The 18,733-nt window shown below is 38.8% G+C and overlaps 1 protein-coding gene across 8 annotated transcripts in view; it reads left to right on the top strand.

The window, feature by feature from the left end:
- Positions 1-18,733, top strand: part of FNDC3B (fibronectin type III domain containing 3B) — a 361,054-nt gene that overhangs the window by 205,142 nt on the left and 137,179 nt on the right. For all 8 annotated transcript variants that reach the window (XM_031009318.3, XM_063704357.1, XM_055381469.2 and 5 more), the window contains 2 exons: positions 2,924-3,167; positions 6,649-6,930. In XM_031009318.3, coding sequence (XP_030865178.1) covers positions 2,924-3,167; positions 6,649-6,930 — 526 coding nt within the window. The remainder of the gene's footprint in view (positions 1-2,923; positions 3,168-6,648; positions 6,931-18,733) is intronic.

Raw genomic sequence — 18,733 nt, forward strand, 5'->3', positions numbered from 1 at the left:
TCACCTTTTTTTTTTTTTTTTTTTTTGAGTCAGAGTCTCCGTCTGTCACCCAGGCTGGAGTGCAGTGGTGCGATCTTGGCTCACTGCAGCCTGCACCTCCTGGGTTCAGGCAATTCCCCTGCTTCAGCCTCCTGAGTAGCTGGGACTACAGGCCCATGCTGCCACATCCTGCTAATTTTTTGTATTTTTAGCAGAGATGAGGTTTCACCATGTTGGCCAGACTGGTCTTGAACTTCTGACCTCAGACAGTCCACCTGCCTCGGCCTCCCAAAGTACTGGGATTACAGGCGTGAGCCACTGTGCCTGGCCAATATTTCACTTTTTTAAAATAAATCTTTTTAATGATAAGACAGGCTTGGGTTTGTCAAGAACAGGTTTCTAAAAGGGTTTCATTATGCATGCACATGTAAATAAAAACCTTTTACAAATCCCACAGAATAAGATACTTTAAAATGGAGCTGTCAAGCAACTTTTATATGTACAGGCAATTTGTGGTTTCAAAAAGCTACTTCAAAAAAAAAACTTCAAAAAGTTAGTGCTTTTTGATAAATTTTTTTTAAAACCACTTTGTTAACAGGTCCAAAGTTATATGATAAAATGATCAAATAAATTTTTTCATTATAAATAGTCTTGTTTAAAAGTCCAAAGCGTGCCTCTTAATATTTAGTGAGAGCCCTGTTCTTGTTCTACTTCATCAGTTGTCTATGTTGCTGGTTGACTATTGGAAGTTTTACACTGAATGAAAGAATAAAGATTGTAAACCTCTAGAAAACAAGTACTTTACTTCTGTGGTCCTTCCAGGATTGAGTGAAGGTTCCATGAAAGAGAAACATCTGGAATATGCCTTTCTTTTTTCTTAATAGCTAGTAGAGGGTGAGGAGGGAAATAAGATACTGTAGGATAATGCGTGTTTGTGTCAGATCTTAGGAAAAAATCATGATGTATTTATACTACACGTGCTATTTATATACATGTGCTACCAAACAGCATGCAGCTCTATGTTTTAGACAAAATAGAAGAAGCTTTGATGATAATTATCAATACATGCATGAGAATTTCCAGTGTCATGGTTTAAGCACCCACTTCACATACACTTGTAAATTAGCTTCCATGCATTCATAAATGGGGTTAGTGTGATTAGCTTGCCAAGGCCCAGAAGAGATTATATTTATTAAAGATCACATGAAAAGCTGTGTCCTAGGCATCTGACTAGGAATCTTAATTTTAAATAGGTAATATTATCTTATTTATAAACTATTAACACAGTAGAAACATTTATTTTGATAGATTTATTAATGAATGTAAAGATTTTTGTTTTTTTAACATAAGGATTAATGGCCGTTCATTCAAACTAAAGCTATTTTGTACACTGAAATATAACATAAACATTGATAGACTTGCCAATCTGTCTTAAGCACTACTTTTAAAATATGAAGCTAAGTATAGTTTTTTGTTGTTGTTAAGATGTTTTAGACATGATTAAGTCATTTTATTTTGTCCTATAATCAACCTCCTGAGGTATAATGAGAAATCCATTTCAATATAGAAGGTCAGTTTTGTGGTGTTTTTAGATTTTTTTTTTTTTTTTTTTGTAAAACAAAACTTCCTGTCAGAGTGTGTGCCCGATCGTGCATTTGATTAGATCAGCTGGCATGGCTTCTTGGCAGCCTGGCCCTCACTGCCAGGTTTACTCCGTGTCCACTTCCTTGCAGAGCCCTGACCTAGAGGCCATCTCTCAGCTGTCCCAGCCCTGCCAATTCTTTGAGGTCCCTGAAGCCTTTCCTGATTCTCCCATCTCATGTTATCATTCTCTGTACCCCTACAGCTTTACCTTTTGATCATGGTATCTGTTGTGTTAGTTATTTCTTTCACTGTGTTTCACCAAAGTTGTTTGCTCATAGGAGCTGGTAGTGTGACGCTGGCCACAGAGGCAATAAATATTGGCATTGTGCTGCCTTCGTTGCTCTTCTTGGATGAATTAGAAAACATTCAGAGGAGCTGGGCACGGTCATGCATGCCTGTAGTCCCAGCTACTTTGGAGGCTGAGGCAGGAAGATGACTTGAGGCCAGTTCAAGGCTGTAGTGTATGATGATCACACCTGCGTGTAGCCACTGCACTTCAGCCTGGGCAACAGAGTGAAATCCCATTTCTAAAAATAAATAATGAACAAAGAATTGGAAAAAGAATGGATAGAGTGTTGATTGGCTTGCTTTTCTCATAGCAGGTTGCTTTTCCAAGCATCTTCTTTCACAACACTCATCATGAGGACATCTTGGGAGCAAAAGTGTCCATACTGATTTGGGGTTACTTAAGTTTTTCTTTGGTCAGAATCCCTCATTTCATCCATATCCTCAGTCCTAGATTAAGTAATCTTAGGGCACACTTACGGCTTCTGTCGTTAATGCCACCTTTGTTTCCTAAAGCCCTGATGATGATGGAACTGTGCATGTTAAAGCAGGAAAGGGGAAGAATGTTGTCAGCATATCTAGAAGCCTAGCCCTGGAAAAGTACTTATGTGGCACAGAAAGCCTCTTTCTGGAAAACCACTGAACTGATAGTTAAATTCAAAAGTCACTCCTAAAATCAGTTTCAGCACACATTAAATTCACTCCTCTTGGATGAAGCCAGTGAAAATTTTAAGACAAAAACAAGATTTATTATCAAATACTGGTCTCTCCAAAAAGTTACATGGGATCAGAATCAGATGTCGATGAATAATTTGTTTTTGTACGTTTTTATAGTTACATGTTATTACTTCTAGAACTCATTTGACTGGTTGAACTAGAGAACCAGAATATAACATGCGTTTGTTTTTTTCTATGGTGGAAGGAAAAGTAAAATTAAAGTGGAAGTTATTAATACTATATATATTCATAGGCTGCTAATATGTACTGCGTTCTTTCCTTTTGTGTTTTTCTTTAGGTGATTGAAGATAGTACTGGAGTCCGCCGGGTGGTGGTCACACCCCAGTCTCCTGAGTGTTATCCCCCAAGCTACCCCTCAGCCATGTCTCCAACCCATCATCTCCCTCCCTATCTGACTCACCATCCACATTTTATTCATAACTCACACACGGCTTACTACCCACCTGTTACCGGACCTGGAGATATGCCGCCTCAGTTTTTTCCCCAGCATCATCTTCCCCACACAATATATGGTGAGCAAGGTGAGTAGATTTTCGTTGGCGTCAGGAGCCGTTGAAACTGATTACAGCATTTCAGTAGTTCAAGGCGGCCCTTTGTTTCTTGTGAAATAAGCATAGTAGAAAAGGATCTAGGTGGTTTGTAAGACTCATGGGGAATTCCTAGCTTCCTTTGTCCTGAATGGTGCCTTGGAAAAATTACTTTGTGGGTTTAGTTCTTTTTCTTTCTTTCAGTTTTCACAAACTCGGCCCCAACCCCCACCTTACAAGATCAAGGAGTAAGGTAGCCACCTTTTATTTTAGATAAGTGGCAGTGTGACATCGTTCCCATGTCCTGAAAGCATGTTTGTATGTGACAGTGGCCTGAGGTACAACTGTGGCACATCGTTTCTTTGGTATCCATATGATCTACCAGTTAAAGGGAAATTGAAAAGTGTTTTGTGCCCCATTTCCAGTGTTTGAAGATTGTGAAGTCTCAAGAACCTTTAGGTTTCCTGAAAGGCTCTATGTTGTGATGCTGGCAGAACTCAAAAATCCCCTGGCTGTTGATGTGGCCTTCCTGAACCTGCTTTTAGTTTAAGAGTAGCCATTAGCGCAGCCACAATTTCACTGATTGTTAGGGAAATACTTACCTGGATATGAAAAGAGCCTCAGAGCTACCAACATTATATCTTTTTAAAGTTTTGACCCTGGTGTTGGTTTAGTCTAAAGGCTTTCTCTATCAAAATGGATACTAAGAAACCAGATAATTGAGGGTAAAATTAGACTTTAGCCTCTAGGACTTTGCAAAGTGATTTTCTTCTGAGTCTGACTATGAATGGAAGCATTTTACTGCTTCAGACATTTATTATGTTGGTTTAGATACATTGTAGAAGAAATGCCTGTTATACCATAGAATGTTTGAGCAAGTTATCACTTTTAAGAATTATATATATATAATTATATAATTTCTATATAATTAATTATTTATTCATAATTATATTTTTATATATATAATTTTCCCCTGTTCATCTCACATTATAACTTATTTACAGAAAAAACTTTTTTGAGATGATATTTTAAGTGAAATATATCATTGTAACTTAGGGATAGAATTTGACTGTATGTGTGTTTTGTTTATTTTTTTTTTGTAGTCAAAGAAATTTGACATGATTCAAATTAATCAGGTGCTTTCACAATGTCGTATAAGGGGATGATAGCAAAACATGAAATCAATACTTTGATTTCGTAGCAGCATCAATAACTTCCTATCAATTTGATCTTTTTTCCATGCGACACACCAAGAAAACATCAAGTATTGGGGATATACTATGAAAACATTTGGATAAAAACTGAAAAAATTTAGTTAGCTGTAATTTTTTTTTAATGTATTCAGTGCTTTGACTCAATATGCATTAAATAATTGAGTGTTTCTTAGAGCTTTCTGGCTGTATCTGAGCTCTGATGACATGAAAGGCCTTGGTGACTGACTCATTGCTTGCTGGTATATGTCTGACTTGCCTTATTTTAGCAGTCTGTTAGTAGGATGCCACATGGTTACTGTTTTGTAAATGCTGTCCTTTGCAATTTTAGGCAAGACAACAGTATGATTTAAATCGTCATTAGAGTTAAGCAAAATTGTAGTCTCTTCATTTTATGGTGTATTTGGGTCTAATTCCATTAAAATAACACAGAGCAATAATGTATGCAAATAAAAATGCCTTCATTGATTTCAAATTAAAGCAGTAAAACAAAATCCCTTCCCTTTATAAATAAGCCATTGATATATTCTTTTACCTTAGTTCTTAGTGTGCATACCTAAAAGCAATTTAAATATTAATTTTCTAAACTATAAGAGTTTTAAAAGTTTTCAACATGTCTGAAAAGATTATTACTGCCCATGGTGAATATGTTAAATCTCATGTGTAATGCATCGTGGTGTTTAGAACATTTACTATCCTTCTGGTATATTTTGACATAGTTTCTTTGGATACACACTCTCTGAATAGGATTATATTTGTTTTGACACATTCTCTAGTGCAAACTGGTTCTCTCATGAAGATTTGTTTTTTAACAAAACAACTCTTGTTTATGCTTTAGCTATGTTAACAGTAAGAAACAGTGGAGCTTTACTGTTGAGTAATTGAGACAGCAGTTTTGTTAAATTATGCAGGGTAACCATACATTTCTGTTGTGCCTGTGACAGTCCTAGTGTAGGTCTCTTGCCTTGAAGAAATTATTGATATTCCTCCCTTTTCGCTCTCAGAAGTGTTCAGATTTGGATGGTAATTTATATTGTCACTCCATAGAAGAGGTGACCCTTTTTTCTTATAAAGATGTAAGGACCCAATCTTTATGTTATGCATTGTCATTTTTACTGATACCTAAAAATAATTTTGAACTGATTTAAAAATTTAAATTTAACATAAAGTTTTCCCCTTGAGATCATAAGATTGCTTGCAGGCCTCTATTTTCTTTTGAGCCACTTTAAAATGTGCATAGTAAAGTCAGGTGACATTCTACATTTGTCTTGCCTTCTATTACTCCAAAAGAGAAGTTTGAGACCACAGCTTATTATGTTTGGCACCAGATTTCAGAGATGGCTTTTCTTTATCCTTATACTTCCTCCTTGAACATTTCCCCTGATTCTGTGAGCTTTGATTATTTTAAATGGAAATGTGTCATCTCATTATCTTAGTTAAATTTGTTCAAATGTTGGCTCTTTTGTATGCCACAAAAAACTTTGACTGCAATATACTTCCCAATAGAAATACTATTCTGTCTACAGGGATGAGTAGACTTTTAAAGTAGCTTGATTCTAAGTACATGTTTAATAGGGGTATTTTATTTGTTCTGACTTTTTCATGTATTGCAACTACTGAAAACATATTGAAAGGCAAAAATCAAACTCAGTTATAAATGCAACTAGAATATGAGCTCTTTAGGGATAACAACCTTGTCTTCAGTATTCTCTGTAATATAGGAAATTTTCTGAACACACAGTGTAGTTTTTAATGATTGATTATTCCTTGATTGGTTAGAAACAAATGGGAATGCTTTAAATGTATATCATGTATATGGCATTTTCTTTTTTCTTTTTCTTTTTGAGACAGAGTCTTGCTCTGTCGCTCAGGCTGGAGTGCAGTGATGCAATCTCAGTTCACTGCAACCTCCGCCTCCTGGGTTCAAGCGATTCTCCTGCCTCAGCCTCCTGGGTAGCTGGGATTATAGGCGCCTACCACCACGCCTGGCTAATTTTTTGTATTTTTAGTAGGGATGGGGTTTCACCATGTTGCCCAGGCTAGTTTCGAACTCCCAAGCTCAGACAGTCCGCCCACCTCGGCCTCCCAAAGCGTGAGCCACTGCGCAGTATTTTCTTAAAAAATATTTATTAGACTCTATTTAGTAATACTTTAGACTTCCTTTATACTTTAGACTTCTTCAGGAGCCAGATCATTTGACCATTTAATAATTTATTATTGAAAATGTAAACTGAGTTTGGGTTTATCATAATCATCCATTTTAGAAATTATACCATTTTATGGAATGTCAAGCTACATCACCCGAGAAGACCAGTACAGCAAGCCTCCGCACAAAAAACTGAAAGACCGCCAGATCGATCGCCAGAACCGCCTCAACAGCCCTCCTTCTTCTATCTACAAAAGCAGCTGCACAACAGTATACAATGGCTATGGGAAGGGCCACAGTGGTGGAAGTGGCGGAGGCGGCAGCGGTGGTGGTCCCGGAATTAAGAAAACAGAGCGACGAGCAAGAAGCAGCCCGAAGTCGAATGATTCAGACTTGCAAGGTAATACTCAAGATGTTTGCCATAGAGTGAATTATCAAGACAGAGACATCTCAAATGATGTTTCCACATCTTTTACGTGAGGATATTATTTCATGGTGGTTGGTTGTTCTGCTAAGAATATTTGAGTAGACCTTCTTTGATCTATTTCTTGGTAAGGAAAGAATATTGCATTGTTTATTTTTTATTAATACTTCATGGCAGAAATACTACATTTTGGTCACATATGCCATGCAACTTTCTACTTAATAACAAATATTTGAAAATCTTTTCATGTTAGCCTACTTCTGTTGTTTCACTCTCTGAATAGACAGATGTGGAAGACATCCAAAGATAATTTTTCTAAAACTGTAGGCTAGTTTAAATCTCAAAATAATTATACCTCATAAACCATATGTAATTACTTCCTTACTGTAATGAAATCTGTCATTGAATCACAGAAATATGTTTCTGTTTCGTTTTGGCATCAGTTATTGTCTCATACCACCTTTTGCCTATGAATTAAGTGTTCAGAAACTAAGAATGAGATGGAAGAATGAGGGCCACCACATGTAGGTAGAGAAACATCAACTCAGAATGGCATCTGTCTTTTTGTAGATGAATCTCTTGGGTATAGATCAGTTCATTTGGAGGAAGGTTTATGTGTTTAAATGAAGTTTTGGAGGTAGTTTAGAGAGAACCTATTTTGATGCCACATAAGGAAAAACAGTGGCTTTTTCTATAGGCATAGGGAAGAATGACTTAAGTGAGGCAAAAAAGGTAGCATTTGGTTAAGGTAGGTGAGTTTATAGATATAAATGACTGGAAAACAAAGACTTGAACAACTTTTAAACATAAGATCAATTATTTCAAGTAGATTCCCTTTTTCATTCACAATCACATTCTCACAGACACAGTCCCAGTTTCTACCTGACTGAGATGCGGTAAGGAATCTGATTATAACACTCATTGATTATAACACTCATTGAATTTATGGATTCCTTACTGCATCTCATTCAGGTAGAAACAGGGACTGTGTCTGTGAGAATGTGATTGTGAATGAAAAAGATGGAATTTGTGTATTTTTGAGTGTCTATGGAAGAGCTTCTGACAAGAGAGAGGAAGATTAGGTAAAATGAAATATTGCCATCAGCATTTCCCCCTACGTTATTTGGGTGAGTGAATTTCAGCCTGAGAGAGGAATAGTGTAAGATACAGTGAAATGTGAATAGATCATGTGTTCTTTTAATTTGAATTATGTATTATTTTCTCTATTTTCCAAACTCTATGCAATTATCACGTTATTCTTATAACTCTTAAACAAAACATAAATCAGTATCATACAAAAGAAAGCAAAGATTCAAGAGACTTTTACACAGCTCTTAAGGGAAGATGCTGGGTCTCATATAAAATAATTTTTAGTCAAATGATACTGTAATTTCTAAGTTTGAAATTAGTTTATTAGCAATGTTACAATTTAACCATGACTATACAAGAATTCATACCAAAAAAATTAGTAATAGATTTTCCTGAAGAGAATTTTTATCCGAAGAAAAGCAACAGAGAATGTATAAATTGTCCAGAGAGCTTACGAGGTTTGAAGTACTTTGATTACTTGACTCATTCTTTAATAATTTTCACCTTGCCTTGCACCAAAACTGATTTAAGGGAAATGACTTAGACACAAAGAAACAGATAAAATAAATGTAAGCATTAAGGAGCCGAAAGATGATAAGGGAAGGAAAATATTAATAAGATGAAGCAGGGTTCCGGTAGCGTTGCTTGATATGAGCCATATATTTTGTTTTCAGCCTCCTGGTCAAAGCAAAAAGGCAAACGTGAATCACATAGTGTAGATGAAGAATAAAACACTTCTTGTTCATGGGGTCCATCAAGTGGCTCACAATGTTTCAGTTGTGTCTGCCTCAAAATGTGGTTGTTGGCTCCTAGGATCCCAAAAGGCTTTTTCCTGCTTTCTCATCCTTACAGTGTATCTCCTGCTGGAGTTTACTGCGGCTGACATCTAAATCTGTGCCCCAGAAACAGACTTCTTAACTGATTCTTAAGTTTACAGTGCCACCTGATTAATCTAAAACTATACTTAATACTAGTATGATAAACCTAATAGGTTCATATGTGGTTTGCACAAGAATAGAATATATACCTAACCATAACATGTGACGTGTGTGTGTGTGTGTTTTGTTTTTGTTTTTTTCATGTAATGTTTTACTTAGGTTAAGTTGTCCTCATGGCCAGAAGAGAGAAATCTTTTTACTTTTTTTTTTTGAGATGGAGTCTTGCCCTGTCACGCAGGCTGGAGTGCAGTGGTGTGATCTCAGCTCACTGCAACCTCCACCTCCCAGGTTCAAGCCATTCTCCTGCCTCAGTCTCCTGAGTAGCTGGGATTACAGGCATGTGCCACCACACCCTGCTAATTTTTGTATTTTTGGTAGAGATGGGGTTTTGCCATGTTGGCCACGGTGGTCTCAAACTCTTGACCTCAGGTGATCTGCCCACCTCAGCCTCCTTCTTTTTACTTTATAATTCCTTTGCCTTTGAGTTAATTTGCTTGAATAATTTAACTTTTTATCACTTACAAAAAACAAATCTTTAAAAAAAGACTAAGTTTGTGCCTGGTCCTGTGGTAAAACTAAGCACATGTAAAAGAAGCAAACAACTCATGTTAATATAAATACATGTATTAAAAAGATGCGGATACCTTAATTTCTCTCTTGAGGTCTAGTTCACTCAGTTAACTATGCTTCAGAAACTTTAAAGCAATAGAGATTCATGGGCTCCATTTTAGACCTACTAAATCAGAATCTTCATACCACTTTTGACTTCATGTTTTTTTTGTTTTAATCAAACCTCCATTGGGGATAATGTATAATCAGCCAAGATGGAAAATTATTATACTATCATAGTAATAAGGATGGTTAACCAAGTTGTACACAGTATGGAATAGGGACTGTATCTGTTTTATTCATCATTCTCTCCCTCCTTCTAGTACCTGACACATAGTAGGTACTCAGTAAATATTGTTAAATGAGTCCTGTTTTCTTAATTGCCTTGTTTTCCAGAGCAAGCCTTCTTTTTGAACACACAAAGCTATTGTACCATTTCCTTTTCCTGGAACAAAGTGTTGCATTGCTCAAGGAAACTGCTCTGTGGCTAGCCTCCCCTTTCATTTACTGTTACCTTCAGGAAAACAGGCATGACAGAGGCCCATAGTACACTCTGAGAAATATGGGATCTCTGTCTTCTTGCACTCCCTTGGAGCTAATGGTGTGATGTGAGCCGAGAACAGTTGGGGCTTTAGTATTAGACATATAGTACTTGGCTTAGAATTGGGCTTTGTTACTTACTATTTCCTTTTAGTTTTCCTTGAATTTCCATGTTCACTTTGTAAAATGGGCATTTTAATTTCCATTATTAAATATTAAAAATACCCTTGCTTTAGTTCTTAACACTTTAATATAATGGTAACCCTTATGACTTGAATATTCTTGTCTCTCTCATCTTTAGGACTCCTGTTATTATAGGATCACCTCTCATCTGAGATAGCTGCCTCTCAAAATAGGCATCTCTCTACTCTCCATCTGGCAGCCTTTTCCCTTCCCTTCATGCTCCATTCCCCTCACCCCGGCTCCCTACATTTCTTCTTTAAGCCAGAAGTGGCTTCCTTTGCTTAAACCCGTCTTACATTTTGAAAGCTAAACCCTGCATTCCTGGACCACTATCTCTGAAAGTTGCTTCCAGGCTCTTTTTTTTCTTTTGAGATGGAATTTCACTCTTGTTGCCCAGGCCGGAGTGCAATGGCGTGACCTCAGCTCACTGCAACCTCTGCCTCCCAGGTTCAAGCGATTCTCCTGCCTCAGCCTCCCGAGTAGCTAGGATTACAGGCGCACACCACCATGCTTGGCTAATTTTTTGCATTTTTAGTAGAGATGGCATTTCACCATGTTGGCCAGGCTGGTTTTGAACTCCTGACCTCAGGTGATTCACCCACCTCGGCCTCCCAAAGTGCTGGGATTACAAGCGTGAGCCACTGCGTCTGGCAAATTTTTTTGTATTCTTAGTAAAGGCGGGGTTTTGCCATGTTGGCCAGGCTGGCCTTGACTCCTGGTCTCCAACTCCTGGCCTCAGCCTCCCAAAGTGTTGGGATTACAGGCGTGAGCCACTGTGCCTGGACACTTCCAGGCTCTTTTAAGAAAGGTTGCCACTGGGTAGAAACGTACAGATACCCTGGGGTCCTCTCTGGTGGAATTGGTACCAGATCTCACACATCTCCTCGTCACCTCGTCCTAGGGCACTTCCAGCTCTGAGTGAGAAAGAACTCTGGTGCACAGCCTCTTGGGACTTCATTTCTCATGGTCCCTGGTGTCTCCTCATACGTTTCTTAGGATTTTCTTTGCTCGCTCTGAACCTTAAGAGACTGCCCAGAAGGGCCACCTTATGGTTTAAGATGTGTGATTATTCATTTTCCTCTCCAGTGCATCCTCTCTTGTGGCTACAGTTAAATAGATCTCAACATTTTAATTCCTTCCTTGAGAACCTCTGTGGTGCTCCCCACTGTCTAGAGAATAAAGTCTAAACTGCATGATATGACACATACTCACCTCTTGTGGCCCTTCACATTTCCCCACCAGACATGCGGTGTTCTGCCCCATTTTGTGAATATGCCTCATTCCCCTTTTTTGGCCTGTCCTCCCAGTTCCTCTGCCTAGCAAACTCCAACTCAGGCCTTCAAGAGCCAGCTCAGTTATCACCTCCTCTATGAAGCCTGCCTGTCTCTCCAACATATTATGATGGCAGATAAGTTAGGGGAAAATATTTCAAGAGTTTTTGCCTTCCTTTCTCTTCCTCTCCCAGCATTTCATTTTAGAACAGTGCTTGGGCATCCAGTCCACAGATGTTCAAGGACAGGAATGGAAAAATTTGTTCTTGTGTACGGAGTATTATGCAACAGCTGGGCCTTGAGCCTGTTCTGTGGCCAAAACCCAGTTAAAATAGTCACATTGCCTTTCACTGCAGAAGCTAAAGAAGTTTCTGTTGCTCTTCATTGAGTGAGAAGGAAGCTTCATTTCTTCCATTTTATTCTTGATAAAAACCAAAGCACACAATATTTTAAGGAAGTTATTGAGTGGGATACAGTGAGTCAGGATCCAGTTTTCTAACTGAAATCCTTCAATTTTCAGCCAGTTATAGCCCCTCAGAAAGCAGTTAGGTTATCTGCTAATATTGTTATAGAAATAATTAGGTGAATTTAGAGTAAAAAACAAAAGCTTTGATGAGGATCCACTGTTTAATTTTAAAAGACCTAAGTAGTCCCAATAATATGTATGTGTGTGTGTTTGTGTGTATATGTGGGCAGATGGTGAAGGGAGAGGAAATCAAGAGTGTAAAGTCACAATTTACAAACTTTTTTTTTTTTTTTTTTGAGACAGAATCTGGCTGTGTCGCCCAGGCTGGAGTGCGGTGGCGCAATTTTGGCTCACTGCAACCTCCACATCCCAGGTTATAAGCAATTCTCCTGGGATTACAGGCGCCTGCCACCATGCGTGGCTAATTTTTGTATTTTTAGTGGAGATGGGGTTTCGCCATGGTGGCCAGGCTGGTCTTGAACTCCTGACCTCAGGTGATCCACCCACTTCAGCGTTCCAAAGTGCTAGGATTACAGGTGTGAGCCACTGCGCCTGGCCTCCAAACACTTTTTTATGTATAAAAATTTGCTGTGTGCAGTTGACATTGTTGACCTTCACTTTGTTCCTGGGGCTTACCCTAAGAGTAAGGATATCTTTTTCATATATGACTTTTACATTTTAAAAACAGAATGGAATTGTAAGATTTTAAATAATCGGTGTTCTGGACTGTGTGACACAGAACATGTCATTTCACTAAGCCGTGGTTTCCCTTTCAGTAAAATGAACAGGTGAGTTACGGTCAGTGATTTTCAAAATCTTGTCAATGAGCAGATTGCCTCTCTTTTCAGGCAATCTTGTGTGGATTACCAGTTTTAAATACAGTATCCCTTCACCCCTACCACATCACACACATTCATACACACACACACACACACACGCACGCACGCACGCACTCTGAAAGCAGACAGCCCTAGAACTCCAGTGGTTTGAGTGGAGGACCTGGGTCCTTGTCACCCTCCACAAGGCTTTCCCAGGGATCCAGCCCTCACCTGGGTCCTGGCTATTCATGGGCTCAGACCAGCAGTATCAGTACCATCTAGGAGCTTGTGAGACATGTACCCTTATGACCTGCCCCAGACCTACTGAATACAGGCTGTGTAGGTGGGGCCCACCAATCTATGTTTCATCAGGCACTCCAGGTAATAATAAGCCACAGTAGCATTTGAGAACTGCTGGCTCTTTGAGTGCCAAGCAATTTTTAACCAAGATTTTAAATGGCAGGGGTGGGAAAGCGGTGGGTGGGAGGCATTCAGTTGGAACACTTGGTTTAAGTTGAAGTATGTTCCTTGTACTATCTGTATCATGATAAATATATACTAGTGGTGGAAGAGTTCCTTTTGTGTGACTAACATATAGGTAGCAGCTTATGTGAACTCTTCTAGAAGTCATACTGCCATATGGGAAAATTTGGGACAAAGTGGCAAGAATTCCAAATATGGAAGAAAACGAACATACAGCATACTCTTGGCATTTGACCTTTGGAATTGTTAACAATCCAAAGACTCAGTTGCATTTTAGATCACATTCCATGACATAGACTCACAGGTTCTGGTTATGATACCGAAAGCCAGTGACGAGGGCATTATTCTTGTGCATTTGTCTTTCAGAGTTCGCAGATTGCTTTCTGACTCCAGCAGTGTTCCTTATTACCGGTTCTTTGTATTCTAATTCTTTCTCAGGTGGTCCTCCCTGGCATTTTTTCTCTTACTATTCTTATATTTTGTGATCATTGCTCAGAAACCAGAATCAGACTACAGCTTTACTTCCCCCAAAGCAGCAAGAAAGTGTATTCACAATAACAGTAATTATTCATAATGAGAAGTCACAGCGCACCAAGGTTTGGGATGGCGTTTTTTCCCTCTAGGGGTCTGAGACTGTGGATATTTTTGGGTCCTTGGAGTCTGTCCTTTTGCTGAATGGCTTGGGCTCTGGGAGGGCATAGCAGCATCCACCTGCGCAGGGCTGACAGTGGTTTCCTTTGTCTGGAATGACGTGCTTAATGTTAATAAGGTCTGGAATGTTGGGAGTCAAGACAGATTTTCTTTTGGAATCTCTTTGGTCTTGGCTCCCTGTAACAGATAATGCTTGTGCTTTTCTGTTTTCTGATTAAAGTAGGATATTTAGTAGGGCTTTTGCACTTCACAAGTGGTAGATTTCCTCTTTCTCTTGTAAGCTTTTTCTGTCTTGTGAGCACATATCCTAGGCATGCTCAGACGAGGTGTTTTGGAAGGCTGGAGTTGGCAGGGTTCTTCTTTTCCCCCAGAGTATCTGCTTCCCTTACTGCATTTGAACACTGTACTGTTTCTAGATACATTTTTAATATTGCTTTATCTCTCAAGTCTATAGGTGATGATGAATCCTGTGTGTTTTCACCTGTCTATAGCTGCATATAAATTCTGAGTATTGCAAAAATATCAAGAAAACATGAGAAAAGTTAAAAGTGAGCTCAGGTCAGTGGAATTCATCCATCTGGCTGCCAATTACAGTCTGAAAAGTAAAAATAGTCCAAACAAGCCCAAATAACTTTTATTTTTTAAAAGGACAGTGGGGACCCCTGGATCAGAATGCAAGAGACATGAGGCATTCTTCTTGGCAGGAAACTGGACAACTAACATCGCCACTTCCATTTCAAGCGTAGGCTGCCAGATCTCTCCGCTCAGTTATAGAGGCCTCTGAGTGACTCTAGTTAGGGGCCGAGCGCACTTGAACGCCTTGCAACTGTCTATGTGTGGGATGGAGATAGTTCTGGGGACAGAAGCCTGTTTCATAAGGAGCATGCTGCTCATTAACATGCGCTTTCTGACTTGGGCCTTATCCTGCAGGCCCAAGGCTGGAGAAATCAAACTATGAATAACTACTTTTCTGTAAGATCCCTTTATGATGATTTTTTTCCCTCTTACTGGGATGTTGATTTTACTAGTGCAAAGGCAAATTTACAGCTCAACAAAGAGGAAACCATGGTGGCCCAAATTGTTAATTAGTAGAGTATATAATTGTCTTTATTAGGTTACATCACTTATCCTATCTTTTGCCTTTTGCCCTTTCCCCCTTGTATTTTTGTTGCAATCTGGAATGTTTTAAAGATGTTAACTACATGATTCTTTCAACAGGCAAAATGAGATATTTTTGTCATGTCAAGTTAAGAAGTCTTAACCCATTAAATCATACTTGAAGCTTCACATTTTTCACTTGCATATAAAGACAAAAAGCATGCAAAAATAATTCGTTGAGTTTTCTTTTGAAATGAATGTTCACCAGAAGTTTGAGGTCAGAATTTTGATTAGTTTTTTTACCATATGTAGTACTGAACTCTGTAAACCCATGTTATTTTCTCTGCCTTTTTGCTTTCTTGGGAACTGATCATGACAGCATTTAGATGACATCAGAACCCATGTTGGTAAAATAAATGTCATCCCAAAGAACCCTTTAAACAGCAGGTATAAGTGATGATATGGTTTGTTTCTGGTATATTTGTAACCTTCAATTTTATTGATTTGAAACTTCTATATGTTATTTCTTTCATTTAGCTAAGTTGAATTCTGAATTTAACTGGGTTAGAGATCATCATCACAAAAGTGCCATACTCAGAAGCATATTTAAAATATGTACTAGTTGGGACCTTGCAGATCTTGGTTTAGTCTCAATTCAGCCACTTGGGAACTATGTGCCCTTGGGCATGATAGTTAATCTTTCAAGGCTTCGTTTCTTTCTTGTATGTAGAAAATAGGGGTAATTAATGGCATCTCTTTCAGAGGACTATCATCAGCTCTTAGTACAATTTCAGACACTAAGTGCTTTAAAAATGTAGTGGTATTGGTGAAGAAAGACCATGAGATTTTTTCCTTGTGAGAACTGCTTTCTGTGGGCCATTTTATTATAACCTCAGCTTGTGAGCATGCCCATCAGAATGCTGTTGGGCAAGGCATCCTGCAGCCTGGGTCAGTGTTAAGTAATAGTGAATGCCAAGGACTTGAGATAGGGGAGAGTTCAGAGGGGCATCCACTCCCCAAAAAAGGTTCTCGGACTATTGCCAACCCACAAACAACCTGCTGAATTCTGGGCAAGAATAAAATGCAGTCCTCTCTCCGTGCTTTTTCCCTGTCACCTCTCTGGTTGAATTCTCTGTGTGAGCCCACAGAATGGGGTCTGACAGGCCTGCTTGATTCTGTTTGAACCCACTCAGCAAATTAACCACTCTAAGTTACTTTGCTAAAAGGGGGAGATTGCAGGGAAATTAGCTGGAGGCGATGGGCAAACAACAACTTCTCTATATTTATTTTTCTCCCACCCACATTCCTTGCATTAGGGCAATTAGTTAAGCTAGATGGATAAACTAACTGGGTAACCCACTAAATTTCCAAGTCTTTCACAACCTTTCCTTACACCTGGCAACTTGTACAACATGTCTTCCGCATTCTGTGGGCTGCATAGACCTGCCCTGCTACATTGCGGAAGGGGTCAGCACTAGGTTTAAGTAGATCATGGGGGTGGCGAGGCATCATGGAGGCTGACTACCAGGTGTGTCGAGGCGGAAACCATTTCTGTTGATACCTTATCTGAAAGAGTCTCAGCATTTGTGATGGAATTTTGGCAAATTTCCTGCTGCTATGTCAACATCGATTTTGTCATTGCTTCTCCTTCTGTGGAATGGAGCTTTAGGATCTTTACATAAACTGCAGTGTCAAGAGGCAGGGTGCTGAACTTCTGGTTTTGTATGATCAGTATTGTAATGTGATAATTATAGTCTATACTGCAAATATGTTCATTATTCTTCATGCTTTCTGCCATGGTCAGCTGTGGCTTTTATTTTAAATTTAATTTGCTCAACCAGACACACAGTGTAGCAGAAGCTATTACCCTATTTCAGTTTTTGGTGCTGTAATGAGGCTTTGAAATTCTAGGAATTGAGTAGATAACACAAGTGTGATGTGGGAAAGGTCCCTGGGAAACAACAGTGATTCTATTAGGCTGGTGCACAAATAATTGTGGGTTTTGCCATTACTATTGTACCCACATAATAGCTCAGTGCATGCAATTTACAAAGTAATAAGTGAAATGCTCCCCATAGTTGACTATAACATTTCCTCATTTTTCTCTGGTGCTGAATTTGCTTTTTAAAAAACTCTTGCCCTTGCCATTCCCTTCCCCATTCCAGATTGTAACTGCTTCTTTCCAGCTGCATCAGAAGAAGGGGACTTTCCATGTAGGTGTTATTCTCAGAAAAGGCCAGAAAAGACCAGGTCATGGTGGGGATGATTTGCTCCCAGCATAAAAGAGAATTATGATGGTTCAGGAAGACTGGAAAATAATGAGACTGGAAAGAAATGAGAAGGGCTTCAGAGGAATGGCACATTGAAATAAAAGGAAGTGGTAAGAACAGGAAAACAAGTGGAATGAAAGGAACACACAGTGGGCAGGGATGATTGGATAGACTGTGGAATAAAGATAATTTGGGGAAAAAACGGGCAGAAAATAAGAGAGGTTTCATGGTTCCATTATTGTATATTATATTCCTCCTACTAGGTTAACATTTCCCAGAGGGGTTGGGTGGAGACGGGGAAAGCCTTTTTGCCCTGTTGTGGTCCATGTGCCCTTTTGCTGGCAGATCCACTTGGAACAAATCTCCATGTGAATACATCTCCTACTCTTTTCCTATTTGGAGTTTCCTGATGCTTTTGTCTTCCTCTTGTGCTGGATTAGAGCATCCACTGCCAGCATGCATTAACGTGATAAACAAAATAAAAGTGAAGTCTTAAGTAGAACTTTGCATGGAGTAGCAGTACACTATATGGAGGTATTAGGTTTTTTTGAATATGACTTGAAGTTGTTAAAGTGATATTTTAGAGTTTTGATGTGCTTAAAAACTGGAAATTGAGAATTTTTTTTTTTATTTTTTGTTTTAAGTTAAAAATTAAGCACAAGATGCCAGGCATGGGAGGATCACTTTGTGAGGCCAAGGCTCTTAAGAGGATTGCTTGAGCCCAGGAGTTCAAGACCAGCCTGGACAGCATAGCAAGACCCCATCTCTGAAAAAAAAATTAGCTGGATGTGGTGGGCATGCCAGTAATCCCAGCTACTTGGGAAGCTGAGATGGGAGCATTGTTTGAAGCCAGGAGGTCAAAACTGCAGTGAGTGTTGATCATGCCACTGCCCTTTCGCCTAGATGACAGAGTGAGACCGACTCAAAAAAAAAGCACAAGAAAGTTGGGAGAGAGGGCAGCACTTTTCCTTTATTCCTGGGTTAGTATGCCTTTGTCAAAAGCAGCTTGCTTTAAATGAAGATGTCATTCTTACTTCAAGTCCTCTTAAAGCCAAATTCACTCTCATATCCCCTTGGTATGTAATAAAAAGCAATATATATAAATATATATATATTTATATATATGGCATTTCTGTGAAATAATCAAGTCTTGCTTTCTAGACTTATTAGAATTACCTCATGAAAGCAACATGAGGAAGTGAGTGGGAAGAACTAGGTCTACAACAGTTAAAATTTTTTTTTCATAAGTGCATTTATTACTGCTTCTCTTAATTCACATGGTGAACTTCCATTGACCTTTTTTCCTTTTTATTTGAAAAGACACAAATTATTGTATGGAACAGTAATATCTTTCAAACCAGGA

This window comes from Gorilla gorilla, chromosome 2, assembly GCF_029281585.2.
Source record: "Gorilla gorilla gorilla isolate KB3781 chromosome 2, NHGRI_mGorGor1-v2.1_pri, whole genome shotgun sequence".
NCBI classification, from domain to species: Eukaryota; Metazoa; Chordata; class Mammalia; order Primates; family Hominidae; genus Gorilla; species Gorilla gorilla.